This window comes from Hemicordylus capensis, chromosome 14, assembly GCF_027244095.1.
Source record: "Hemicordylus capensis ecotype Gifberg chromosome 14, rHemCap1.1.pri, whole genome shotgun sequence".
NCBI classification, from domain to species: domain Eukaryota; kingdom Metazoa; phylum Chordata; class Lepidosauria; order Squamata; family Cordylidae; genus Hemicordylus; species Hemicordylus capensis.
The window spans coordinates 6,593,466-6,621,325 of record NC_069670.1 but is presented as its reverse complement, the minus strand read 5'-3'; the positions used below and the strand labels follow the sequence as shown (position 1 = coordinate 6,621,325).

Genomic DNA, 27,860 nt, shown 5'->3' with positions numbered 1-27,860 from the left:
CGCCTGCTTTAGGAAGACCCTCCAGATGTGCAAGTTTCCCCTGGCTTTTAACTGAAATTCAGTTTAAACAAAAATAATTGGGTTGCATTTTAGGAGACTATTTCTATGGCATTTCGTGAAATTAACTGTTTTTATTCTGTCTTGTGTTTTCAGTGTTGTGCACCACCTAGAGATGCATATATCGGGTTGTATAGAAATATGATGCACACAAGCACACGCTAGAGGTTGTGATGGGGTGCAGACCTTTGGTGGCAGGGATCGATCATTTGGGGCGTCCCTTGAGAAGTCCATCATGCTGGGGAAAGTGGAAGGAAAGAGAAGAGGACGACCAGCAGCAAAGTGGATGGACTCGATTATGACAGCCATGAACGCACCACTGAGAGACCTTCAAGGCCAAGTGGAAGACAGATTATCATCCTGGAGAGAATCTATCAATGCGGTTGCTAAGAGTCGATATCGGCTTGACGACACTTAATCAATCAATCAATGCTATTTGGGGAGGAGAGGCAGTTCAAACTCTCTGTGCTCTTTTAGGCAGGAGAACTAGTTCCCTGGTAGCAGGCATGAAGCGTCCTCTTTGCTAAGCAGGGTCCACCCTGGTTTGCATTTGAATGGGAGGCATGTGCACTGGAAGAGATTTCCCTTCGTGGATGGAGCTGTAGCTCAATGAAAAAGCACCTGCTTTTCAGGCAGAAGGCTCCTAGGTTCCCTGCAGCCACAATTGTCGCTGGGGATGATGGGAGTTCAACTTGCCCACCGCTTTGAGATATTTAGTCCTGACACTCTCGAGGTGATTATACGATATGTTATCCAGCACTGCCATCTTCTGGGCATTTGGTGGTACTGCACCCAACCTTGGAAATGGTTTCAATTGTGTTAAAGTGTTTTAACAGTTTCTTATTTTGTTTTCGCTGTGTTTATTTTTGTGAATTGCCTAGAGCCTTTGGAGTCAGGAGGTATATAAACTGATGAAATAAAATAATAATAAGTCACCCAGCATTAATGGAAGCCTTTTCTCTTTTAGCAGCACCCACACAACTAGGAGAATGTTTCAGCAAATGGGACATAATAATGTAGATTTATTATTATTATCATTATCATTAATATAAGAAGATTGTCTTCCTTGGAGGCCTTCAGGAGAGCCTTAAAGACCCTTTTAGCCTGGCTTTTAATGATACTTCATTTTAACTGTAATTTCAAACAGCTTTTAATTGATTTTTTGATTGTAATTTCAATCTGCATTTAATTGGTTTTTTGTTTTAATTGTTACATCTTTTTTTATTTTATTAAACCGCCATGAGCAACTTTAGGAAGGGTGGTGTACAAATAGAATGAATGAATCAATACATAAAAATAAAGGACACTCACCTTGCTCTTTTCAGCACAGCAGGAGGATGATTTGACAGGGAAACCAACTTGTGATCAGCCCCCAGAAAACATGGCAGGCCTACTAAATTTGCTTAAAGAGCACCCAAGGTGGATTGGGAACAATGCCAGTCTCGATCTTGGGGAATCAGAGAATGCTAATTAGAAGGGTGCACATAAGGTCATCTAGTCCAACCCTTTGCTCAATACAGGTGCTACAAAACAAGAGGGTTCTCAACAGATGGCTGTCCAGCCTCTGTCTGAAACCCCACCAAGGACACACACTTAAAAATACACTTTTATTCAAAAACATTTGTCAGCAATATATGCCATACATTTTCATCCGGAAGCAAGTTTCCCTGTTCTCTACTAGGGTGTGCTGGAAAGATAGGAAACCTGTCCATGTGGAACCTGACCCAGCCAGAGAATCACTTGGGTATGAAGGAAGAACACAGATCAATGCACAGAACAGGAGGAAGCAGAGATCTGGAAATGCTTGGTTTGAAGGAGATCACAGCCCCTTTTCAGTTCAGGATATTCAGCCCTGAAAAATGTGAAGAACAAATAAAGGAAAAGGAGGGCGCCTCAACATAAGCAAACTTCCCCACAATGTACACATATTTCTAGACACATCGGTTTTCTCAGGCTTTTGAATGGAATTAATTTTAAACCGCTTAATGGTGTTTATTCCATGAGATTGTTTCAACTTTTTATTCTGTGAAACTGGTTTTTGTGTTTATTCCATTTTATATTGGTTGTGTTTAAATGGCGTACACTACCTAGAGAGGCATATACCAGGCGGCATATAAATAGAACAAATAAATAAATAAATACCCACACACACACCTTTTCCCCTCTGTAAAGAGGGTAAGGCTTTGAATGCAAGGCAATGGAGGCAAGGGTGCCTCTGAGCATACACAGAGTGCTCCCAGCAGAACGGCAGTCTGTGTGTCTATAGAAAGCTGTATAGGCTTTTCCCATCAGCATAACAACAGTCCTCCACACAGTGGGGATAGAAAGGATTTCTACTTCCAAAGGCCATTGTAGCTAGGAATGATGGGAAGTGTAGGTTAACCATATCTAGGGACCCAAGCTTGGGAACCCCCGGTGTAGACCTACAGAGCTAAAAATGGACCAATGGTCTGACTTGGGATAAGACTTCTTCCTATGGAGCCACTGGAGTGGCCACTGTGGTGTTTCCTTCAGCTATTTCGCCCATCTCCAGAGGACCATCAGTCAATTCCTCCGATGTCTGTTCGGTCTCAGTTAGAAAGTCAATGGCTGGGTCTGTCTCGAACGTCTCAGCCTTCCCCAACACAGATTTCAGCTGGACCCAGAAGAAGGCCTGACGGCTAGATTCCGCGGGCCACTCCAAGTAGGTCTTTTTACTCAACATCTTCCGGAGCTTGCAGAACTTATTGGGCAAGGCCTCTGGGTCAATGGCTTCCTTCACCACCAGGACCACGTCCTCAAAGCCCATCCCCACAGCCCGCTGGTGGGCAAAGTAGAGCTCGTAATTGCACCACTCGCTGTCGACGAAACTGTGCGAGAGCACAAAGATGATCTTGCGGCTGTTCTCGATGTTGTCGATGATGTTGTCGATAATCCACCGACCCGGAGTGAAGTCACGCTCGTGAATGCACACGCGATATGCTGGGGAGGCGACCTCGAGACGTTGAAGAAGCTCTCGTCTCACCCACTCGGCATCTGAGCTGCTGTAGGAGATGAAGGCATCGTAGGCAAAGTGTTGGGATGGCGAAGAGTGGCGGGCCCGGTACTTTGAACGAACAATGTGGAAGGTGGCCTTGAGATACCAGGGAACATCAAACCGCCAACACAAGACCATGCAGATAATAACCACTGTGGCAGTGATGGAGACGGCAATGGCCACCACAATGGTCACATCACACTCAAACACCCGTGGGGTGTAAGCGGCCACATCAGTGTCCAGCAAAGATTCTGGGTGATAACAGGTCCAGCTACTGGGCCAATCTTGTAGGCTCAACTTACCCTTCCTAAAGGTCTCCTGAAGGAAGCCATAGAGGTCACAGACACAATGGTAAGGGTTGTTCCCTGCCTTCAGTTGGGCAAGATGTGGCATATTGACAAAGGAACCTTTGCTGATGGCACCAAAAGAGTTTCCGTCCACTTCCAAGATACGGAGATTCGGGCTCCTCCACGCGATGGGAATGAACTTGATCTTGTTTCCACTCAGAAACAGCTCTTGTAAGTCAACAGCAGCCTCAAAGTAGCTCGTATCGAGCCGCTCCAGTTGAGAGTAGGACAAGTCCAGGAAACGCAAGGTGGTTGGAAGACACCGAAAGATATCCATGGTCACCATATTGTAAGGTAAAGCCAGCCAAATGAGGCTTGGACTCCAAGCACATGGCAGCTCGTTCACGACCCCAATTTGGTTATGGCTCAGATCTAAATAGGAGAATCGGGGCCAGCTGGAAGTCAACGTGGCCACTTTCTTGAGGCTGGTCAGTTCATTGTAGGAAAGATTAAAAACTTCCAAGTTGGGCATGATGTCCTGGTACTGGCAGCGTTCGTTGTAGATGTAGCTATTTTGCAAACGGTTGTGGGAAGTGTTCAGGACCACCACGTTACTCATTTCACCCCAGGCATCACAGGGTACAAAGTTAAAGTTGACATTGAGGATGCTGAGGTAAGTCACACCAGTGAACCACGTGAAGGTCCAGTCAAAGCGGAGGATGTCCGGGTTGCTAATGTCCTGCAGCACTAAGTGGCGGAGGGTCAGGTTGGCATAGCCCGCTGTTGGCGGCTCCCACTCAAGAGACCGCGCAAAATCAATGGCGATTAAGGCAAGGTCCTGAATAGAAGACTTCTCGATGTTCAGCAGAGCCATGCGTAGCAAGTTCTCATTGAACTTTCCCCTGAAGAAGACCAGCTGTTCAGCTTCTACCTCGGCCAAGCCGGAGAAAGGGTCCTCGGAATCCATGTAGTATGTAAACTGGAAGAGGTTACGGAAACGGAGACACTGCATCGGCTTCCCCCGCAAATCCTGGAGCATCACAGGCAATGCCGCTGGGTTTTTGTCCAGCGAGATGTCACACCACAGGGCAGTGGTGTTGAGGTTCGAGAAGGCCCCTTTTTGGTACATCCTCAAACTGGTGGATGTTTTGAGGGCAAATTTCTTCAAGGGAATCTCTTTCAGAGGCAAGAAGTCCCGACTTCCCACAGTCTCAATGGCAGGTCCTCCCATGGAGAGCTCTTCAAGGTTCTTCAAGGTCCTGAAGACCCCATCCAAGGTGGAGTAGTTATAAAGGTTGTTGGACATGGACAACATCTTCAGCCGTTTCAGCGGCCTCACGGCCTGCGAGGGGATCTCCTCCAGCGAGTTGTTAAAGAGATTCAGCTTCTCTAGAAGGACATTGGAAGCAAAGGCATCGTCAGCAATACTCAAGATGTTGTTAAAACTCAAGTCGAGGTCTCTCAGCTGGGGGAAGGCTGAGAAATCCCCGATCTGCTGGATCTTGTTGTAAGAGAGGTCCAAACGCTCCAAAGAGCGAGGGAGGTCTGGAGGGACATGGTCCAGATTCTGACCACGGCAAAAGGCTGTATGGTTGCTAGTGACGTGGCAAGGCAAGGCGTCGGCCTGTCCCAGGATCACGAAGCCAAGAATCAACCACAGGGTGGCAAGCAGGGTCTCTTCCATCCCCCTTCACATCTTCACTGCCAACCTTGGGGAGGAAAGAATACCAAAACAGGATAGTAAGTTTCCCAGATACACACACACTCACTCTCCCTCTTGTTTCCTTAAATGAAAGTAAGCCCTCCTCCAGCTGTAGGAGGCTACGTTTACTGAGAATGTATCCCCAGGAATGGACTAAGAACTTTCCCAAGCAATCACTGCCCCAATCTAAATCATACACCCTAAATCTCGCTTTAGATTCACACAAGTCGGGGATTCTCAAAATTGGGTCCCCAGATGTTGCCAAATGACAACTCCCACCATCCCCTGCCAGATGCTGACAGACTGCAAGGTCCCTTGCTAACAGAGCAAAGAGGCACCTTTTTATAATGGAGATTCTCTCAACTGCGCAGGGGGAGAGCAACTGGCCCTCTCCGTCCCCAGCACAGCATCCCTCCAGGGGTTGCTGCTGGTGTTTCTGTTACGTTTCTTTTTAGACTGTGAGCCCTTTGGGGACAGGGGACCATCTTATTTTATGTATTTATATCTATGTAAACCGCTTTGGGAACTTTGGTTGAAAAACGGGATAAAAATATCTGTCATCTTCATAACGCCTACTACTACTATTCACATATGCAGTTTAGGCTCGCTGTCGGCCTTTAAGGGAGCCGTAAAAACTTATTTGTTTGGCCTGGCCTTCCAAGGTTTGTAAAGTGTTGTTTTTTAAAAGTATTTTAATTGGTTTTAAATGGTTTTAATTGTTTTTGAATTGTTTTTATATTGTTTTTAGCACTGTGTTTTGAAATGTGTGGTTTTATGTCTTTTTAAAGTTGTTGTACACCTCCCAGAGTCTTTGGATGGGGCAGTTTATAAATGAAATAAATAAATAAATAAATAAAATAAAATAATATGCACTCTATGTGGGGCTGCTTCCGTAAGTCATCTGGAAACTGCAACCAGTGCAAAAACATGGCAGCCAGGTTTGTGTCTGAGTCATCTCGAAGAGACCACATGACACCTATATTAAAAGAACGGCACTTGCTACCACTAGGTTTCCCGTCAAAACCACAGTTTATTATGGCTGGGAATGATGGGAGTTGTAGTTCAACACCAGCGGGAAGACCACAGGTTGGCAACAGGGTTCCCTGTAAGGGGGAATCCCAGATGTTGTTGAATCCTCTGCTCCCAGAATCCCCTGCTGCAGTGGGCTTTGGCAGAGGATGCTGGGAGTTGTAGTCCACAGCATCTGGGATTTTCTGTTAGAGGGAACACTGGCTGGGAACCCTTGCTAGAAAACCCTCAACAGTTTAGGCCCTGGGTGTTTGCGAGAATGTTTCCTCTGATACGAGTCCCACTTCTGACGGACCTCCCCAGATGAGATCAGGTCTGCAGTTGCCCCCGGCTCGTCTGGTGGCTACTCAAGGATGGGTCTTCTCCATGGCCACCCCAAGGCTTTAGCATCCCGTCCAGAGCCTCCCCATCTCCGGCAGCTTTTAAAAGGGCTGTTACGACACATGTATTCATCCAGGCTTTTAATTAGACTTACAGAATTCGTCATTGTTTTAAGGTATGCTTTAAAATGGCTGGAGAGACCCCCTTTTCCAAATGACACCCCTAACATCTCTATCCCACCACCCCGGAACACATTTAAGGCAATAGCAAGAACTTACACACGCACAGAGCCAAAGGAAGAGAGCTTCCAGGAGAGCCCTTCAAGTGACAGGTGGAGAAATCGGCGCGGATGATACCCAGCGGTCTTTGGAAGGATCCATGCCAAGTCAGGGCAAGCGTCCTAAATCAGGAGAAAGAGGAACCCGGAAAGAGGAAGCAAAAAGAAACCTCTTAGAATAGTGGTTTTCACATCCCACTTCACATCCGCATGCATTAAAATTACTTGCTATAACCAGCTAGTCGTCTATGGCAAGAAAACGATCACCTCTAGGTAAGCAGGCAATGAAACTTTCCAAGAGGTGGTTTCTTTCCCCCCTTCTCTTTTCCAGGTTAAATATATCCAGATCCTCCAGGTTTTAAGAACATAAGAACAGCCCTGCTGGATCAGGCCCAAGGTCCAGCGCTCTGTTTCACACAGTGACCCACCAGGTGCCACTGAGAAGCAGACAGGCAGGACCTGAGGGCATCCCCTCTCTCCTGTTGCAACTCCCTTGCAACTGGTATTTACTAGGCATCCGGCCTTTGAGGCTGAAGATGGCTTATAGCCGTTGATAGACCTCTCCTCCGTGAATTTATCCGAACTCCTCTTAAAGCCATCCAGGTTGTTGGCTGCCACCACATCATGTGGCAGAGAGTTCCACAAGTTGATTATGCATAGTGTGAAAAGGTACTTCCTTTCATTGGTCCTAAATTTCTTGGCAGTCAGTTTCATGGGATGACCCCTGGTTCTAGTCTTATGCGAGAGGGAGAAAGATTCATCTCTGTCCACTTTCTCCACACCATGCACCATGTTTTCCCTCAGAGGGCTTATTTTCCAGACCATCTTCATTCCCCTTCTCTGAATCCCTTCCAATTTAGTGACATCAGAGAGTTTTCAGCCTCGGGTCCCAAGATGGTGTTGGACTACAACTCCCATCATCCCCTGTCACAATGGCCTTTGACATTAAAATCATTCGTTATAAAACCTATGACGAGAAATCTCACTTTACGTAGCTGTATCAAAGAAAATAAGAATTAAAATTGGCCAGCCGGTCTTCTCGGATGTAAACTCCTTGAACCTTCAGGTAGGATTCTGTACTCTCTGCCTCCAGGCAGCAGAGATGGAAATTAATGGTTATGCTCTTGTGGTTTGGAAGACATTGTCCATTGTACACAACGGGGGTTCTGAGCTCTGGCGCCGCAGATGTCAGACTACAAAACCCATCACCCCCTGCCGCTGTGGTCACTGAGGTGGGGTGATGGGCTTTGTAGTCAAGCGGCATCTGGGGGCCCAGGTTTGACAACCCCTGGTGTCTGCTATTGCCCTGCTGCGTGGGTTCCTGGGAGAGTGTCCCTTCTGAATTCCGGTCTCGTAAAACGCGGACAGCTGGCTTGTAAAGTTTCAACAGACCTGTTTGCAGTCCTACTCAACGCTTTCTTCTTCTTTAAACATCAAAGAAGAAATTTATAAACATTAACCCAACGGCACCTTTCCTCTTCAAACTTAGCTGCGACAAAACCCAGATATGAGCCAGCGTGGTGTAGTGGTTAGAGTGCCGGACTAGGACCGGGGAGACCCGAGTTCAAATCCCCATCCAGCCATGAGACTAGCTGGGTGACTCTGGGCCAGTCACTTCTCTCTCTCAGCCTAGCCTACTTCCAGGGGCGTAGCAAGGTTGGAGTAGGCCCAGAGACAAGATTGTAAAATCCACCCCCCGTCACTGAAGCTCAGCTCATGAAGTAAAGAAATCTTAAATGAGGCTGAATAGTGGTAACAAAAAGCATAGTAAAATTTATATATCCTATGTGCCACAATAGAACATCATCCTAAATTTTTGTTTAAGGTTTTGTAAATTATGGACAATGTGAGACATGTAATGGTACTAGAGCAAGACTTGCTGTTCTGGTAGCTCCAGGTCTTAACACTCACGTCAGTTTCAGAAGATGAATACAACTGAAGGAGGCCTAGGTGGGTGCGTGGCTGGGGGAGTCAGTCATGTGACTTGCCTCTGGGGGGCCCCCCAAGGCAGTGGGCCCCCAGACAACTGTCTCCCCTTGCCCTATTATAGTTACGCCCCTGCCTACTTCACAGGGTTGTTGTGAGAAAGAAACCTAAGTATGAAGTACACCGCTCTGGGCTCCTTGGAGGAAAAGCGGGATAGAAAATGTAATAAATAATAAAATAATAATAAAATATGTCCCACGCACCTATCTGTGTAGGAAGGGCTCCTTCAATCACCCATGGTGGTCTGGTCCAGTGTTTCTCAACCACCGGTCCCTGGACCGCTGCCGGTCCCCGAAGGGTTGAGTGCCGGTCCCTGACTGGGAGTCAACCCCGCCCCAACTGAAATCAAGGCACTCACTTCCTCAATTTTGCACATGGCACGGAAGAGGAAGAGTATCACGGAGGCATGGGACCCTTCTTGTGCCTTGCCTCCACGTGCTGCTGAGATCTTCCTACAGCTGTCTTATTCCCTATCTTTACAGCTTCAAACTGTATGCGGTGCAGGGGCATGGAGGAAAAAGTATGGCAGGGGGCGCCACTTGAAGGGCTGCTGGTTCTTGCATGCTCATTGTTTGCAGCCAAAGGTTGGTTGATTGAAACCGAGCTGCCTGTTGTGGTCGAGGCGCCTTGAGAGGGAACGCTGTTTCCCTCTTGCATCAGTGGGGCTTGCTTGTATGTTGTTTTCATTGGCCCCATGTAGCTTTTGAATTTTTCTAATGGCCCAACATCCCCTCTCCATTGAGTAATCACAAGCACCTCCACTCCAGACATACTGGAGACAAATTTGTTCACCCAGGCTTTTAGATTCAGGGGTTCTCAACCTTGGGTACCCAGACGTTGGTGGACTTCTACTCCCATAATCCCCAGCCATAATGGCCAAATGCCATTGTTGTTGGGGGTTATAGGAGTTTAACTGAGGGACCCAAGGTTAAGAACCCCTAATATTCCATGTTTGCAAAAGATTCCAAATTTAATTATTTCAATGCTTATATTATTTTCATTCTAAACTGCCCAGAGATGCAAGTTTTGGGCAGTATAGAAGTCTGATAGATAGATAGACAGACAGACTTGAAACCCCTTTACTAACTGCTGGTCCGGGAAACTGCGCATGAAGAATGTAGCGGTCCTTGAAACTCTGCACGAAGAATTTAGCGGTCCTTGACTCCAAAAAGTTTGAGAAACACTGGTCTGGTCCATTCATATACACATTTTGGCTACAACAACATAAACCTATGAAAGCAATACGAAACTGGTGCAGAGCATCAGCGCACAAGTACTGACAGCGGCGAGAGCTCCTTCCTCAGGCCCACTTTCCTCCCAAATGCCAGGTTGGGCCATTTTGGGGCCATTTGGGGCCATCTGGGAGGCAGGGGGCCTGTGGGAGGAGCCCTCACCACCGTGGCTTTAAAAGGCCACGCCCACTCCAATACACACTCCAGCCGCCCCCCCCAGCGTACCCCGCACATGCCACGTATCGCCTAAGCCTTAGATAGATAGACAGATAGACAGACCTGGCAGCATCTCCAAGATTGGGCTGAGAGAGACTCCTGCCGGCAGCTTTGGAGAAGCCACTGCCAGTCTGGGTAGACAATGCTGAGCTAGATGGACCCATGGCCTGACTCAGTATATGGCAGCTTCCTCTGTTCCTATGAGTGAAGCGGGGAGCAAGAAATATTTGGGGAGAGTGCCCACTATGCTTTGCTGCCCCTAGGGGTCCTCCCTGCCTCATGGAAGGACAGCCTTGGTCACCGAAGGCAACCCCCAACCCACTGAGAGATCACCACGATGGACCCTCTGCCTGACCCCCGGGTTCCCCCTTAAGAGTGGCCCTTCTCCCCCCACCTCGGCCCCCAGATCAGAAGAGCAGGGCTTGAAATATAAAGCGGGGGGGGGGGATGTGGAGTCCTTTCCCCCTCTCAAGCCACTCCAAAGCACACAGCTTGCTGGCTGGCTTGTGTGTCCTCTTGCCTTCCACCGGGGAACCGAGAGAGGGTGGGGGAAAGGCGGGGATCCAATAGAATGTTGGAAAACCTGTTGGGAGCTCCAACTCAATCTGACTGGATCAACCTGGGTGGGGGGCGCTGCGGGCACACGACCCTGTTTGACGCTACTAGCTAGGCCTATGCGCCCTGAAAAGTGTCGGATTCGACACGGCACTGAAAAATGTCAGATCCGACCTTTTTCAGCGTGTCGTGTCAAACAGTTCACTTTTTAAGGCCTACCACTATGTTCTGTGTCCACAGCTCTTCAGAACTGTTCCCAGTCATGATTTCTAATTTCTAATTTTTCAACATTCCTGACTGGAAAGACAAAAACCTGGAAGGAAACTCCTGTTGACGGGGGCGTTTGCCTGGAGAGTGCTTGTTGTTGCAGATGTTAAGTTTTAACAGAGTCTTGGCTTCTGCACCTCGTCCCATTCCTTCCGTTTGCTCACACAGACTTGGCTCGCTGCTCGTATGGGCAGCCAAACAGACGTTTCACAATGTAGAGTCAAGCTTGCGAATTAAGCAACAGGACGTTGGCTTGAGCAGGAGGAAGATCTGAAGACCTAACCATTCAGATGATAGTCTAAACAGCAGCTGCAGGAACCCACACAAACAAACCCATCCGGATTAATTTATACTACTAGCCACCTTTTTAGAACTAAGGGAGTTGGGGTAGTCTGGCAGAGACCCGGGTTCAAAGACCAGCTTACTCTGTGGCCTTGAGGTACGGAAGTTAACTAGCAGGCATATGCTCTCTCTCTCGCCTGGCCTACCTCGCAGGGTGCTTGTGCGGCTAAAATGGGGAAATCCCGTGTGAACGTCTCGGAGAAAGGATGGGCTGCTGAAGTGTCAGAGGGATGGACTCTCCACAGCGGTGTGCTTTGCTCCGCATCGCATAAGGATGGGGCCCGTGGCATCCCAGCTGCGAAATAACACAAGCCCCATGGAATACGAATATGACCAAATTTATATACTGCTTTTCAACCAAAGTTCCCAAAGCAGTTTACAGAGATATAAATAAATGAATAAAGGGGCTCCCTGTCCCCCAAGGGGACACAATCGAAAAAAGAAACTTAAGATCGACACCAGCCACAGCCACTGAAGGGATGCTGTGCTGGGGACGGAGAGGGCCAGTTGCTCTCCCCCTGCTCAATACAAGAGAATCGCCACTTTTAAAAGGTGCCTCTTTTATCGAGTTAGCAGGGGAACTCAGGCATTTCCTTTCCCCCCCGTTACTTCTCAAATCCTTGACCTGGCATTGCAAACATACATACTCCCAGAATCTCAGTCTTGGGTCCCCAGAAGTTGCTGGACTACAAGTCCCATCATCCTCAGCCCAAATGGCCCGCTGCTGTTGTGGCAGGGGATGATGGGAGTTGTAGTCCAATGTCTGGGGGCCGAAGGCTGAGAACCCCTGATATATCCTTAAGCAGAGATATTGCACCATTTTTTTCCTTGCCAGACCCCTTTTTGCTGTGGAGAGCAGCAGGGCAGGAAGAAATTCAACCGGCAGAGCTCTTCCCGAAATTCAACAGGCAGAGCTCAGAGGGGAGAATTCACCTGCTGGATTTCTTCCTGCTGTGGAACTGGCGGAAAAGAAGGGCAGGAAACACAAGTTAATTGCCAGTGGGTAATGCCTTTAAGAGAAAGATGTCTGGGCACATACCTAAGCCTCATCTTCGAACAGCCACTCCTTCATCCCAGACACATGGGGGCTGGTGCCTGTGTGCTGAGAAAATGACACATACTCTGAGAGATTAGGATACTACACATTCCACAGCTCTAAATCCAGAAGCTAGGTGGCTGGGTTTTGCCCTGGTGGGCAAAATTAAGCCTTACATTTTTGTGGTATATATCATAGGGACATAGGAAGCTGCCATATACTGAGTCAGACCATTGGTCTATCTAGCTCAGGATCGTCTACCCAGACTGGCAGCGGCTTCTCTGAGGTTGCAGGCAGGAGTCTCTCTCAGCCCTGTCTTGGAGATGATGATAGGGAGGGAATTTGGAACCCAGATGCTCTTCCCAGAGTGGCTCCATCCCCTGAGGGGAATATCTTACAGCACTCCCACACATAGTCTCCCATTCAAATGCAAACCAGGGCAGACCCTGCTTAGCAAAGGGGACAGTTCCTGTTCAAGACCAGCTCTCCTCTCTTAGGTAACCCCTGAATATTTGCACAAACACACTGTATATTATTATTAATAATAATAAGATTGATATCCCACTCTTCTTCCAAGGAGCCCCGAGGACATGTTTGTGTTTATCTTCACAACAACCCTGTGAGGTAGGTTAGGCAGAGAGATACGCGACTGACCCAGAGTTACCCAGTGAGTTTCACGGCCGAAGCGGGATTTGAACTCGGGTCTCCCCGGTCCTAGACTGCCTAATACAGGGCTTCTTGAACTTGGGACCCAGAATTGGTTGGAGGACTACAACCCATCATGCCCGGGCCACAGCAGCTGCAGTGATGGGAGTTGTAGTCACCCAACCCCATCTGGGAAACCCCGGCAGAACGACACACAGCACAAAAGAAACACCATCAAAACAATCCCAGCAGCGTCAGAAAGGTTTGTAACTATAATTTCAGGCAGGCAGGCAGAGTACTGCCTGGGTAACGTCAATTTCTGTGACGTCCAATGCACAATGATGAGCAATGCAGAAAAACTTTCCTTACCCTTTGGGCTGGAAGGCAACACTTTTCTTTACCTTGACGAGCCAGTTCTGCCCACAGATGAGGTGGGGAAATCTCTCCCTGTATCCCCCCTTTGAGAATCCAAAGGGCAGCCTTCTAGTCCTCTGTGATCACCCCTTCGCTTCCCTTCCCCACGGCCAGCCTAGATTTTTCACATCCTCTTCTCTACCCCCAGAGCTGCAGAGCAAACAAAAACTGGAGAATATTTTGTTCTTTAAACTCCGTTTAAAAAACAGAAAGAGAGAGAGAGAGAGGGGTGTGGCTTCTTCTTAAAGGCACAGGGCCTCCTCGCTGTTTCATGCCTCAGACAAGGCACTTCTCGCGGTCTTCCTGTTTCTTTCTTTCTTTTGGGAGGGGTGACCACGAGGAAAGGAAAGGTTGTGCCGTCAGGTCAGTGGTGAGACTCCTGGTGCCCACAGAGCCCAGTTTTCTTGGTAGAATACAGGAGTGGTTTGCCATTGCCTCCTCCCACGCAATGTGAGATGATGCCTTTCAGCACCTTGCTATATCACTGCTGCCCAATACAGGTGCCTGGGAAACACACCAGCGGGGATTCGAAGAAGTGAAGCCCCAGACCATAAAGGAGAGCTGGTCTTGTGGCCCCAAGCAAGCATTGCCCCCTTTGCTAAGCAGGGTCCACCCTGGTTTGCATTTGGATGGGAGACTACATGTGTGAGCACCGTAAGATATCCCCCTAAGGGGATGGAGCCGTTCTGGGGAAAGTACCTGCCTGCAACATTCACGCAAGAGAGACAGACCCACCGAGGGAGAGACAGAGAGGATGAGATGCTATGCTTGGTGAGAGGATCGGGGGCTGGCAAGGTGACCAGAGGTGTTTCTGAATTCCTTGCTCAGGCAGCCCCAAGAGACAGCACCAACCCATCCTTCAGGGTTGCCAATACCTGAATCAACTCCTTTAGCCGCAGGCTTTTAACAACCACTTCGCCAGCAGCAATTACTGGTAGGAGGTGATTGCCTTTAACTGCCTTTTTATCCTGCAGATCAAAGATGCAGGAGCAGGTCAGGCCTGTTTGGGTTGGCTATTGGGTTTCGGATTTGATTATTTTTCATGCCTGGCTAGTGGACAGCCTTGCCTCCCTTCTCTGGTCATGCCAAGAGAGGCTGTGTGGACGTCCCCGGCTGTGGCTGTCAGGCGGGCATGGAGTTGGAACGCCTCTCTTTTCAGAAATCCAACAGGTAAGGGCTTCATGGTCAGAGGGTTTGGTTTCCAGGGAAACGTTCAGTAATCCAGAGGGATGTGCACAAAAACGGTTTTGCCGCTTCGGTTCAAATCCGAGCCAGATCCGGACCAGACTGGTTTGGTTATGCCCCCTCTGGACCGGGGCCCGGCTCGGCTTGAATTCAAGCCGATTCAGGCCTGGCTCGAGTGGGGCGAGGGCTTCCCTAGGTGTCATATTAATAGGAAAATCAAAGTACTGACTCCCACCAGTGGCTGTGGCGACTGCAGGGGTCCCCGAGTCTCCCTCGCCAAGTTTGCCCATTTGGGGTCTGTTTCAGCCCTCCACGGGCAATGGCAACCATGGTTGGTTTTTTTGCCTCGCACATGCGCCCAGGCTATTTGAATGACCACACAACTGCGGTTTGTTTCGAGGTCGAGCCTTCCAACCGAACCGGTTCGAGTGCAAACTGGCTCGATTTCGAGCCGGTTCATCTATCCCTAGTAATGTGAAATAGTGGATGAGGAGCTCCGACAGGCGTCCTTGAGATGAGAATTAGTTGTTAGAAATGCATCCCCATCTCCATCTGCGAAATGTTGGGGAGCCGATATCTACAGTCCCCTGGACTCTGGTCAAAATATCTCAAGACAGGCAAAGAGACCCCTCTTTGGTGGAGGGCCACAGCTAAGGCCACTTCAGAAAGAGATGGGCTAGCCTTGTGGTAGCCAGCACGAATTGTCCCCTTTGCTAAGCAGGGTCTGCTCTGGTTTGCATATGAATGGGAGACTACATGTGTGAGCGCTGTGAGATATTCCTCTCAGGGGATAATGGAGCCACTCTGGGAAGAACAGAAGGTCCCAAGTTCCCTCCCTGGCGGCATCTCCAAGATAGGCCTGAGAGATTCCTGCCTGCCTGCAACCTCAGAGAAGCCGCTGCCAGTCTGGGTAGACAATGCTGAGCTAGATGGACCAAGGATCTGACTCAGCATATGGCAGCTTCCTAGGTTCCCATCCGCAAAAGCGACAGCGAAGCCAGCCAAGAAGTGATCTAGTTGCCCAAAGGCTGGCTGCCGCTCATGTAGGGCTGAACCCCTCAAAACCCTCCTCACGGAAACGGCTTTCTTTTTGCTCGCCCCTCCCCATGTCAAGACAAGGGATTCAGTCTGCAAGGGAGGACGGTTTCCCGCTCTGGTGCGTTTCTGGCCTGGGAACACTTCCAGGTTCCAGGCATTCTTCCTCCACCTAATCTCAGGTTGCTGGGAAACGATCAGATGGATATCAACACCCAAACGCCTGGCCTGCCCGCTGCTCCAGCCCAAAGATCTCAGGTGGTTTCTTGGCCTGGCTCATTACCAGTGGGGAGGGGACCGTAGCGGCTTTGTGTGCAGAAGGCCTCAGTTTCAATCCCTGGCAGCATCTCCGAGCAGGCCTGGGAAAGATCCCCAGCTGAAATCCTGGGGAAATGCTGCCAGTCAGAGTAGGCGACGCTGAGCTCGTTGGGCCAGGGCCCAAGTATAAATCCCTATGTTTCCAAGTGTATGATATTTGGGGGGATACGGGACCATAGCTCAGTGGAAGAGCATCTGCTTTCCATTCCTGGTAGCATCTCCGGGTATTGCCGGAAGAGATTCCTGCTTGAAACTAGGGACGTGCAAATCGATTCGGGTACAACATGATTTGTACCCGAATCTGGCTGATTCGGGTGATCCGTAGACAGAATCACCGGTGTGCTCAGTTGCCCAGATTCGGGTACAAAACATGTCCGAATCGGGCTTTGGTATAAGGCAGCTTCGTAATGTTCCTGTGATCCTATGAGAGTTGCTGGTTTCTGTGAGGTCTGCTCGGCTCGTGACTTTATCAGAAAGATGCCGGAGGAGCCATTGCTCAATTCTGTTATCTTTTCTCTCAGCAGGAGGCTTCAGTTTGGCACAAAACTCCTTAGCTTGACGGTTCACAATAAGAAAGCAGAAGGGAACCAGGGCCAGAATTCCGGAGGAGGGAGAAGAGATCCGTGTTACTGTGGCAGAGTCCAGCCTGTACTACAAAGCCGTTTTCCACACGGGGCTTTTAGCTCACATCTCCTCCAGAATGGAGATGGGACGTTCACATATCGACCAGATTTACCCCAAAGTCCCTGCAAGCTATTGGGGAGCACTCCACACACAAGGAATTCAGGTTTTTTCACTGCGTGTTAAAGTGTCGCCCGATTTATATCTGGGGTTAAATAAAATCGACTTTTTGCGTCAGTTTTTTTGAGCAAATTCAAACTCGCAGTAAAGCCCCTCAGTAAACTTATTATTATTATTATTATATTTATATCCCACTCTTCCTCCAAGGAGCCCAGGGCAGTGTACTACATACTTAAGTTTCTCTTTCACAACAACCCTGTGAAGTAGGCTAGGCTGAGAGAGAAGTGACTGGCCCAGAGTCACCCAGCAAGTCTCATGACTGAATGGGGATTTGAACTCGGGTCTCCCCGGTCCTAGGCCAGCACTCTAACTGCTGGGTGGGAAACAATTTGTTATGGGGCGGCTAACAAATACAGTCGTTGTAATTGTTGTTGTTGTGGTTGTGCTGTTTACACACAGTCTACCAGACGTTATTAACTGGATTTGGTACTGTAATTATCAGGCCCCAGGTGTCGAGATGGCCTTCCAGTTCTTTTGGGACGGCACCAAGGGCACCCACAACTATTGGCACCACTCTTGTTTTCTTTTTCCAGAGCCGCTCAATTTCAATCTGAAGGTCCTTGTATCCAAAGTGCAATCTCCAAGCCTGCAGACTGGAAGCAGGCAGGCTCCTGGGAGCTGGGCAGAACGCATGTGGCTGGGAACAGACCTTCTGCATTAAAATACGTCACTGGCACACAAAACCGTAAATGAGAGTCGGTGAGGGTTAGACTTGGCACACCACTTCCGAAAGGCTGCTGACCCCTGGCTGATGGCCTTTGTAGGGACCCACAGATGACAGAGGGTGGTGCATAAGATTGGGCTCAGAACTGCCCGTAATAAGCCAGGTTATCTCCCAGTTCGTATGTTCCCAAACGGGTCAAACCTGATGGAAGTCTAGCCACAAATAAAGGTCTTTTGCTCCCAGGCTGTAGGACAGCACTCTCATTTTGTCAAGAGGACAGGGAAAGGTGTTCCTCCAAGCCCCACTGTCTCCTGACCTGCAAGAGCTGGGATAGGCTGCTTTGATTCAGGGTTAAAGGAAAGGCACTCGAGACATGCTCAGAGGCTTCGTTTTCTCCAGCCAAGCTGCAGAGGGTTCAGAAGCTGGGGTTCTCAACTGTTATATTTTATTGTATTTATTTGATTGATTGATTGATTGATTGATTGATTGATTTCCCACCCTTCCTAAAGTTGGTTGATTGATAGATTTACCACATTTCCGAAAGTAGCTCAGTGTGGTTTACATTAAAATCAAAAGACATAATAAAACAGTTTAAAAACAGCATTTAAACCGGATTAAAATTAAACCTCAAACTAGATACCATTAAAAGCCAGGCCAGGAGCGGAGCCACCATTGACCGAACGGGTTCAAAGAACCCTGGCCGCCAATGAAAAAGGCCGCCGAAAGCTCCCGTGCACGTGTGGGTTGGGCTCCGGAAAGCGCGAGTGAGCTCTCCCCCGTCCATTTCAGGCAGTGCTTGCTGCCTGACAGCATTTATTTCTCTTTCTCTCCTGCGCTGGAGGGAGAGAAAGGGAAATAAAAGCTTTCAGGCAGCAAACGCTGCCTGGAATGGATGGGGGAGAGCTCGCTCGGGGTTCTCCGGAGCCTGAGCCACACCCCGATACGCATGACATAACGCTCATGGGACATCACAGGAGGGACCGCCGGGTGGGGCCGGACACAAGCCACCATTCAGCTGTCTCCATACCGGAGCCAGGCTAAGAAGGTGGGTCTTGAAGGCTTTCTTGAAGGCCTCCAAGGAAGATAATCCTCTCATATCCATGGGGAGCGCGTTCCACAACACAGGGGCGAGAACAGAGAAGGCCCAGTCCCAGGTGGCCACCATAATAAGAACATAGGAAGCTGCCATATACTGAGTCAGACCCTTGGTCCAGCTAGCTCAGTATTGTCTACCCAGACTGGCAGCAGCTTCTCGAAGGTGGCCGGCAGGAGTCTCTCTCTCTCAGGCCTATCTTGGAGATGCTGCCAGGGAGGGAGCTTGGAACCTTCTGAATGCAAACAGCTCACGTCCGAGGAGGGCCTGCACTTGGGAATCCCTGATGTGTCGCGTTGCCAGGTTTTTAGTCTCTCTGCTCGTCTTGTGCCCTTAACAGCAACCATGTAGAAATTTGACAAAGAACGTTCTTTTAGTCAGCCATCAAATCCACTGGGTGTCTCTCAGCCTAGCCTGCCTCACAGGGTTGTTGTGAGGATAGAGATCGCCAAGTACACGTACGCCACTCTGGCTCCTTGGAGAGGGAGAGAGGGGGATATGGATGTAGTCAATGTAAATAAATCAGAAAGTCCACTCCTGCAGTTTATGAATCTGGAAGATCTCCGGGCACAAGGTGGCAGTCTCGCTCTTCATAATCTCCCAGAGCCTGAGACCCAGAGAGTGCAAATTTTGAAGAGATGCAAACAGCAAAACCACTCCAGTTTCCAGAGTCATAGCTAAGAGCATAGGAAGCTGCCGTATACTGAGTCAGACCCTTGGTCCATCTAGCTCAGTATTGTCTACCCTGACTGGCAGCGGCTTCTCCAAGGGGGCAGGCAGGAATCTCTCTTAGCCCTGTCTTGGAGATGATGCCAGGGAGGGAACCTGAGAGCTTCTGCATGCTATCTAAGAAAGCAATGATTCCAAACGGAATACATTTATTTCTAAAAGATACGAAGAGAGAACTGGCCCTGTGTTAGCAAGCATGGATTGTCCCCTTTGCTAAGCAGGGTGTGCCCTGGTTTGCATTTGAATGGGAGACCACATGTGCGAGCAAGGTAAGAGATTCCCCTGAGGGGATGGAGCCGCTCTGGGAAGAACATCAGAAGGTTCCCAGTTCCCTCCCTGGCAGCATCTCCAAGATAGGGCTGAGAGAGACTCCTGCCTGCCACCTTGGAGAAGCCGCTGCCAGTCTGTGCAGACAGAACTGAGCTAGCCGGACCAACGGTCTGACTCAGTATATGGCAGCTGCTTTTGTCCCTAACCACTATACCACCCTGGCCCTTTCTCCACCACCACTCCCTCCAGATATTTTGCTCATCGTTGCTTCCGCGTCGCCTTCTGCCTCCTGACTCCTCAGATCGCTTCCTGACTCGTTCTTCGTCCACATGAAATGTCTTTCTCCTGCAGGATACAACCCACCCACCCACCCACCCCCCAGCCTCTGCTCACTTGGGCAGGCACCTTTGGCTCTCCGCTTCAGGCTCACGGGACCGCCAGGCGGGGATCAGGACTGCGGGCCAGGGCTTGCCCCCTGTCGCTACGCTCTGCGTGCGTGTCGGCCAAGGAAGGCACAACCTGAGCCGGTTCCTTCTGTTCCCCAACACTCACTCGCTCACTCGCTCACCCAGCTGTTGCTCCTCCCCTCGGCTATATAAGCCCCAGCCCGGCGAGAGGGAGAGAGAGGCAGGCCGTTCTTCTGCCAAGGGACTTGTGCAAAGAGCACCTCTCGGCTTCCTCCCTCTTCGGCTCTCTGTCCCCGGGAGGATTCGGTTTCCAGATGTTGGTGCAGCTGAAGACGGCTTTCCAGCAGGCCGGCAAGATGTCGGAAGGGGCCCTCGCTAAGCTGGAGGCGAATATCCTCGTCATCGGGGCCGAGAAAGTGGGGAAATCGGGTGAGTTGATCCCTGCTGTCGGGCTTAACGGGGGAACGTCGGAAGCGGTCGTCTACGGAGTCATACTCTTGGTCCATCTAGCTCAGTATCGTCTACTCAGACTGGCAGCGGCTTCTCCGAGGCCACAGGCAGGAGTCTCTCTCAGCCCTCTCTTGGAGATGCTGCCAGTCTGAGTAGGCAATCTTAAGCTAGATGGACCAAGGGTCTGACTCAGTAGAAGGCAGCTTCCTATGTTCCTATGTCACTGCATCAGTGCCAGGAGAGCTGGTCTTGTGGTCGCCAGCGTGACTTGTCCCCTTAGCTAAGCAGGGTCCACCCTGGTTTGAATTTGAATGGGAGACTATATCTGTGAGCACTGGAAGAGATTCCCCTCAGGGGATGGAGCCACTCTCAGAAGGGCAGAAGGTTCCCAGTTCCCTCCCTGGCAGCATCTCCAAGACAGGGCTGAGAGAGATTCCTGCCTGCAACCTTGGGGAAACCGCTGGCAGACAATACTGAGCTAGATGGACCAAGGGTCTGACTCAGTTAGTATATGGCAGCTTCCTAGGTTCCTATGGTTGTTCTCGCTGGTTCATGCCAGGGTAAGGTGATATCAGGCCGGGTCATGGGGGCTGTGAAAGCAGGCGGTGGAGGGTGCCCCCCCCAAGAAATCTAGCCACAGGCTGCCAGCCGTGCCATTACACCACTTCCATATATTCTTAGCAAAAGTGTCTTGCTAGAGCAGCCAGATCAAACCCTTGCCAACACGTTTCTCCCTTCTTCTTCTTCTAGCCTTGACAGTTCGGTTTCTGACTCGAAGGTTTATTGGCGAATATGGCAATATTGGTAAGTGAATGATTACTTTGGGAATGAGGCTTCCTCGTTTCCCATCCCCGCTTCCCTCTCTTTTTCTCTGTCTCTGCTCTTTCAGCTCATTTCTTTCTTTTTCAGTGTCTTCACTATTCCGTTTCTCTTTTTCCTATTCTTGGTCTGGCTTTTTCTTCCTCCCTTCCTCCCCCTCCTCAGCTTCTTGCCCCTCCCTCCCTCCCCTCCCTCCCTCCCTCCCATAGAATAGTAGGATTTTGTCCTTGGAAGGGGTCCTTAGAGGGCATCTAGTCCTACCCATTGCTCAGTGCAGGAAACTGTGACTGTACCCCAATAGCTGGCTGCCCAGCCATTGTTTGGAAATCCCCAATAAAGGGGAGCCCACTGCTTCTTCAGGTGGCAGACTGTTCCACTGTCCATCTGCTCTTACAGCTAGGAAATGCCTCCTACTGTCTAGCCTGAATCCACCTCATTTTACCTTCAACCCATTAGTTCTGGTCCTGTCTTCAGGAGCAACCGAGAAGAAGTCCACTCCTCTGTGGCAGCCCTTCTGATATTGGAAAATGTCTCTCATACTGTCCCCCCCCCCCCGGTCTTCCCTTCTCCAAGCAAACTTCCTTCTTCCTTTCTCTGGCTGCATTCACACGCCACACAAAACCAGAGTTGGAGGGGCCTGCAGTTCAAATTTTTGACCATCCGCAGATCAGACGGAAAATGAACCCTCAGTTTCCCACCCTAAACTCTGGTTCGTACCTTCAGTCTGAAATAAGTTCTGCCACCTGTAGCTCCGTTTTTGCGGTGCCAGCATTACGTCCGAACACGGCACCGCAGTCTTGCTCTCTGGCAACCAGAGCCAAGGGAGGAAGCTCCTCCCTCTCTCTGGCTGCGATTGGCTACCAGGCCTGTCCTTCAGTCAAGAAGGAAGCCCGCACACACAGTTCCCCCTCCTCTCTGCAGTCTCGCTGACTGCTGAGAGGGTGCTCTCCGTTACGTCCAAATTCAGACAAGACAGTGGTGGGAGCAGAACGTGTGAATGCATACATACCGCTTACATGTGAATGCAACCTCTGCTTACCCTTGGTTCCAGTTTCCCTTCAGATGCCTGCTTTTTTCTTTCTTTCATCCCCCCCGCCTCCTACTAACACCTTTTCACTTGGTGTCCCTCTTCCAGAATCAATTTACACCCACAATGTGTTGATGGGCAGCCGGGAGGTTTGCTTCAGCATCTGGGACTCTGTCTGCCCACAGGTAAGCCGCCACAGCATTGGGAAACTGTTCCCAACTCGCCCGCACAACAGTGTCCCATTTTTGTGTTTGCATTTTATATTTTAAATTAGCTCTGTCTTGTATTTTTAGCTTAATAGTTTTAATTGCCATTTTAATTGTATTTTTAAACCTTTGTAAACCGCCTGGGGGTTGTTTTTAATGAAAGGTGGTATATAAATTTAACAATTAAACAAACAAACAAACAAATAAATAAATAAAACAGACCCTGACTCGCAGTGGCCACTGACTCAGCCGAATCATACATTTCCAGTCGAGAGGTTCATTTGCAGGATTAGGGTTGTTTTCGATCAGGGGCTCTCAAGCTCGGGTCCCTAGATGTTGTTGGACTACGACTCCCATCATCCAACATCCTATGACTGTGGGTGATGGGAGTCGTAGTCCAACAACATCTGGGGGCCCAAGCTTGAGATCCCCTGTTTTAGATAAAATTGGGAGCTGCTGAGGGCCGGAAACTTGCCAAGTATGATGCGGCCTCTGTCCCTAAAGTACTTCCACATGCCTCTAACAAATGTGGCTGCCTCAGAAAGCAAGAGGTTCCTTTCTGGGTCGGAACAAGGGGACATCTGCCCAAGCATCCTGTTACCAGCAGTGGACAGTCACTTGCAGGAGCCCCTAAGCTCACCATCAAGGCAACGGCCTCCTCTAGGGTTTGCTCCTTGGCAACTAAAAATTCACAGGTATACTGCCTCTGATTGTGGAGGCTCTTGTGAGCTGTCATGGCTAAGGGCCAACGATAGACTTCCTTCTTCTAATCTGAATGAGTTGTATTGAAAACCAGTTTCCATTTTTTCCACCTCCTGTGGCTGTGAGTTCCATAGGTTAACCAACTGAGCCCCTAAGAACACAAGCAGCCTTCCCTGAGAATCAGATTGGTGTCATCTTAGGGTTGTACCAGGATGATGGAGACCTGGCTTCAAATCCCCTCTCATCCATCAAGCATCTTGGATGACCCTGAGGTGGCCACTAGCTCCCAATCCACCCAGTGTGGGCAGATCAATCTGGAGGCTTCAGAGACCACAGTCTTCCCTCATTAGACTAGGCAATTCTTCTTTTAAGTTTTAGTTTTAGTAAATCAGTACGGCTGGAAAGAAAGATGCACCAGGAGGCTTTTCACACATGGCTTTTTGCCGCGGGGTATCTGAGGAGCGAATCTACTTCGCGGCTGGGCCTAGTTTGGGTTCTGCGGCCTAGAGGCTGGTTCCCCCGGTTCCCCGAGGCGACCTGGGGGAGCCTTATGGACGGCCATTTTGTGTTACCCCCTCACTAACTCGGCATCCTCCCTTGAATGTCTGCAGACGACCGGCTTCCAGGGCTGCCTGAATGAAAAACAGCTCCGGTGGGCAGACGGCTTCATCGTCGTCTACAGCATCTGTGACCGCGCCAGCTTCCATTTTGCCCGCCAGCAGCTCCAGCGGATCCAGCAGCTGAAGAGGAAGGGCGGGGCTGAGAAGGCGCCGGTCATCTTGGTGGGGAACAAGCGGGACCTGCAGCACCGCCGGAGCGTCTCCAGCGAGGAAGGCCGGCTCCTGGCACTTTCCACCGACTCGGGCTTTTTCGAGATCTCGGCCGCCGAGACCTACCACGGAGCCCTGGTGGTCTTCCACGAACTCCTCGACATGGTACGGGACTCTCGGAGTTCCACTCGGAAGGCCGTGGGCCTCCGGGGAATCGTACGCAGTATGTCCGCCGTCTTTGGGCGGAGGAGGACTGAATGAGGACGGAGGCGGTTTGGTCCTCGGGCGGACAAAGCCGGGAGGAAAGGCGACTCTGGAGAACAATGGAAGAATATCTGTGTCGGTTCTCAGTTGGATGTACCTTGTTCCGCAAGGAACGCATCTCAGATGACACGACCACAGATAACAAGGGAAGAGGAGTGAGACATCTAGGAATGTGCAGCATAATCTGTAGAAACCAGGTGACTGGTTTCTCTCTTGTCAGCATGACCCACCTTTGGAAATTTTGCAGTTCTGTACCTTCGGAACAGTGTTATTGGGACACAGAGATCAGACTTGGCGTGTGGAAGAGAGAACCAAACGGCTGCTCTGGAGCATGTGCAGAGTGCCGTTCCCTCGCTAAGAAGTAACGAGGCTCCAGTGCCTCCGAAATGAGAGGGTGGGTCCTCCGGGTCGGAAGGAGACCTCTCTTCATCACTTAATTGCTCTGTGGCTGCTTCGTTGAAAAGAAGCAGAACACTCCCGCGGTGAAATGTTGCTGTGCAACCTTTGAGAGACCCTGCAGGGGCTGGAGAAACGATTAGCTTGATTAGGAGGAAAATAACAGGGCTCGGGTGATCTCGAAACCTTTCAGTGCTAGAACCCCACCGAATCTGACAGCAGGCGAATGCAATCTGCACACAGAACATTCTCTTTAATTGTGTACTTGAAGGCTGAGGCACTTTGGATTTTTAGAAGCCCTCGAGGTAGCTTCAGATCTCAGCTGCACACAGCCCTGATTCCTCTTTTAAAAGAGTTCTCAAATGGCTGGATCGCGGAGGCGGCTTTTTCAGAACTCTTTAAGCCGTGTAGGAGGAAAAAACTAACTTTTCTTTTTCGGTCTGGAAAGGAAATGGAACGTTTACCCTCTTTCTTTTACGATTATCACACAGGTTTCTTTCTCACTTTGGGGTTCAGACTTGGCCAAACGGGCAATCACAATAATTTATTGAAACCCTTGGGATGCAAAACTGCTACGATGGCTAAGATCCATTGTAATGGCCTCATTGTCCCCTCTCAGGCAGAAATGCTGGACTTGTTTTGTGGACGTAGTTTCCCACCAGTCTTCAAGGCAAACCGCTTCTGCAGCAGGGAAATTTCAAGTCTGTTGCAATTGATTTCTTCACATTGTGTTCAAATTCTGGCCTGACTCTATTTTGAACAAGGGATATGCATGAAATTAGCATGAATATGGAACCATTGAATAGAGTGGAGAATCGTTCGAATCGATGCAGATTTGCCCAACCTCGAATTTGCCATGATTCAATTCAAGGTTGGGCAAATTCGAATCGATTCAAATGGATCTCCACTCTTTTCAATGGTTGGATTCAATGGTCCCAAATCAAATCAATTTCAAATTTGATTTGAATTTAGATCGATTTGTGCAAATTTGGTGTAAATCCCTATTTTGAACATGGGGATCAGAAACATCCATGCAGATCAGGCTAGCTGCATTTCCCCCCTATTACAGTTTGAACCTGGCACCCTGCCCTGATACCAGCTGTTGATTTGAGGTGCCTGAGTCTGCTATCCAAGCCCACTTACCAATGTTAGTATATGGTATATTTCCAGCAGAAACTGGCTGTACACAGAGCTGATTGGCTAGAACCAATGATATCATGAACCTAAGTCTTCTCTCCTCCTCAAAGCCTTTGCAATGCATCTGACAGACTTAATAGCAAGTGATTTTTAATACTGACAGACTCCGTAGACCATAATGCTCCTCTCTGCTTCAGGTGGGCTGGTCATCATTTTTTTTAAAGATGCATTTTCAGTTTATTCATTTAAAATGTATAATTGTTCTACCCCCTCCTTTAAAAAAAATAGACTCAACTAATATTGAAAAATTGCTTTGGGAGAATTTAGGTTAGTGAGAGCATTGGTTCTAGCCAGTCAGTACTGAGTATAGTCAGCTTCTGCTAGAAACACACCAAACTGCTCACATGTGGTGAATGGGCTTCTGTAGCAGGCTGATCGCTCAAATTATGTACATCTGTAGGCACCCCAACTCAGAAGTGGGCAACAGAATAATATAACGGTTTCTTGGAGTAGAAGACCTTCAGGATTCCTTCCAAGTCTATGAACTTTCTTTAGATAATATGGTCTCGTCATTAAAAGGGAAAAAAACGATTCTCTGGTTGTGATATTTCTAGGTCAAGATTCTAGCCCTGGTGCATTAACAAATTCAGGAATATGTTCTTGATTTCACCAGTTAAGCCTTCATCCCTTTTTGAATTTGCCTCCATCCCGTGGGTAAAATGCTTGGGGCGGTGGGGCGGGTTGGGACAGCAAGTTACTGTCTATGGTGAAGGAAAACTATTTTATCTTATCAGACAGTTGTTTGGGGAGATTTCTGTTTACATTCAAATGTATTTTGTTATTTAACTTTTCTGTCAGGGATGCTGGCAGGAAGATTCTTGCTCTCTGTTGTTATATGGCTGATTAATAAAACGGTTGTTATTTATGATGGCGGAGTCTGGTGAGTGACAATTTCGTGCAAAGTTCTTCTGAGCTGCCCAAAAGGAATGAGGTGGAACTGTAGGTGGTCAGAACAATGACCATAGGAACTCAGGACACTGCCATATACCGAGTCAGACCTTTGGTTCATCTAGCTCAGGATTGTCTACACTGACTGGCAGCAGCTTCTCCAAGGTTGCAGGCAGGAGTTTCTCCCACCCCTATCTGGAGATGCTGCCAGGGAGGGAACTTGGACCCTTCTTCATGCAAGCAGGCAGATGCTCTTCCCAGAGCAGCCCCATCCCCTAAGGGGAAATATCTTCCAGGGCTCACACATGTAGTCTCCCATTCAAATGTAAGCCAGGGTGGACCCTGCTTAGCAAAGGGGACAATTCATGCTTGCTACCACCAGCTCTAACTGCAGGTGGTAAGAACAATTTATTTGTTTGTTTGTTTGTTCATATGCTGCCCTTCCAAAAATGGCTCAGGGCGGTTTACAACATAATAAAAACAATGAAGATCCATTAACAATTAAAATCCAAACTAAATCAATTAAACAAATAAAATCATTTAAAACCAACATTAAAATTTAAAACCACAGATCTAATTAAAAGCCTGAGTGAATAAATTAGTCCTCTGTGCCTTTTTAAAAGTTGCCCGAGATGGGGCGGCTCTTATTTCAACAAGGAGCGCATCCCAAATGATCATAGGAACATAGGAAGCGGCTTTATACTGAGTCAGACCCTTGGTCCATCGAGCTCAGTATTGTCTACACAGACCGGCATCAGCTCTCCAAATTTCAAACAGGAGGTCTCTCCCAGCCCTACTTGGAGATGCTGCCAAGGACTGAACCTGGGACCTTCAGACTTGGATCACTGGGGTGGCTGGACAACAACACCTATCATCCCCTGTAAGAGCGATTTGACAAGGAAGAGTCGGCCTCACACAGTGGCGGGCCCTCCTTCACTGAAGGTTCCCCAATAAGGGCTCTCTGTCAGGGAAGCTGTAACAGTTTCCTGAAATGAGCAGAGGGCTGGACTTGATGAGCTCTACGATCACTTCCTGTTCTTAGGAGTCTATTATTCTATGTGACAATGGGGTGAGCCAATCAGACAATCAGCCCAATCAGCCCATTTATGTTCAACACTCGTCCAACAGGTCTACAGTGTATCCAGGCACAGTCATTCACATGTTATGTTGAACGCAGGTACAGAAGGACACTTCCTACCTGTAACATGCATTTGGAGGGCCTGGAACCAGTTAGGGACGTGCACGGAATTCAAAGGA

General features: G+C 49.1%; 2 protein-coding genes across 9 annotated transcripts; one reads left to right on the top strand and one right to left on the bottom strand.

The window, feature by feature from the left end:
* Nucleotides 1–1,650: 1,650 nt before the first annotated feature.
* LOC128337562 (toll-like receptor 2) lies at nt 1,651–21,930 on the bottom strand. 8 transcript variants are annotated; one of them, XM_053278690.1, is made up of 5 exons: nt 13,338–13,546; nt 12,327–12,389; nt 11,434–11,582; nt 6,691–6,812; nt 1,651–5,069 (listed from the first exon to the last, which is right to left on the bottom strand). In XM_053278690.1, the coding sequence occupies exon 5, from the start codon at nt 5,042–5,044 to the stop codon at nt 2,531–2,533; it is 2,514 nt and encodes an 837-aa protein (XP_053134665.1). In that variant the 5' UTR covers nt 5,045–5,069; nt 6,691–6,812; nt 11,434–11,582; nt 12,327–12,389; nt 13,338–13,546; the 3' UTR covers nt 1,651–2,530. The 8 variants fall into 8 exon arrangements, with proteins under 8 accessions (XP_053134665.1, XP_053134667.1, XP_053134664.1 ...); XM_053278692.1 differs by lacking the exons at nt 11,434–11,582; nt 13,338–13,546 and adding an exon at nt 19,871–19,970; XM_053278689.1 differs by lacking the exon at nt 11,434–11,582.
* LOC128337617 (ras-related and estrogen-regulated growth inhibitor-like protein) lies at nt 19,913–26,583 on the top strand. Its single transcript, XM_053278858.1, has 4 exons — nt 19,913–20,313; nt 21,085–21,138; nt 22,289–22,365; nt 23,700–26,583. Exons 1-4 carry the CDS (start codon nt 20,199–20,201, stop codon nt 24,117–24,119), a joined length of 666 nt encoding a protein of 221 aa, XP_053134833.1. The 5' UTR covers nt 19,913–20,198; the 3' UTR covers nt 24,120–26,583.
* The last annotated feature ends 1,277 nt before the right edge of the window (nt 26,584–27,860 follow it).

Excerpts from the sequence above, each read along its gene's own strand:
- LOC128337562 (XM_053278694.1), bottom strand. The coding sequence starts at position 5,044 with ATGGAAGAGACCCTGCTTGCCACCCTGTGGTTGATTCTTGGCTTCGTG.
- LOC128337617 (XM_053278858.1), top strand. The coding sequence starts at position 20,199 with ATGTTGGTGCAGCTGAAGACGGCTTTCCAGCAGGCCGGCAAGATGTCG. Across the intron at positions 20,314-21,084 it reads CGAGAAAGTGGGGAAATCGG|CCTTGACAGTTCGGTTTCTG; the intron begins GTGAGTTGATCC and ends TTCTTCTTCTAG. Across the intron at positions 21,139-22,288 it reads TGGCGAATATGGCAATATTG|AATCAATTTACACCCACAAT; the intron begins GTAAGTGAATGA and ends TCCCTCTTCCAG.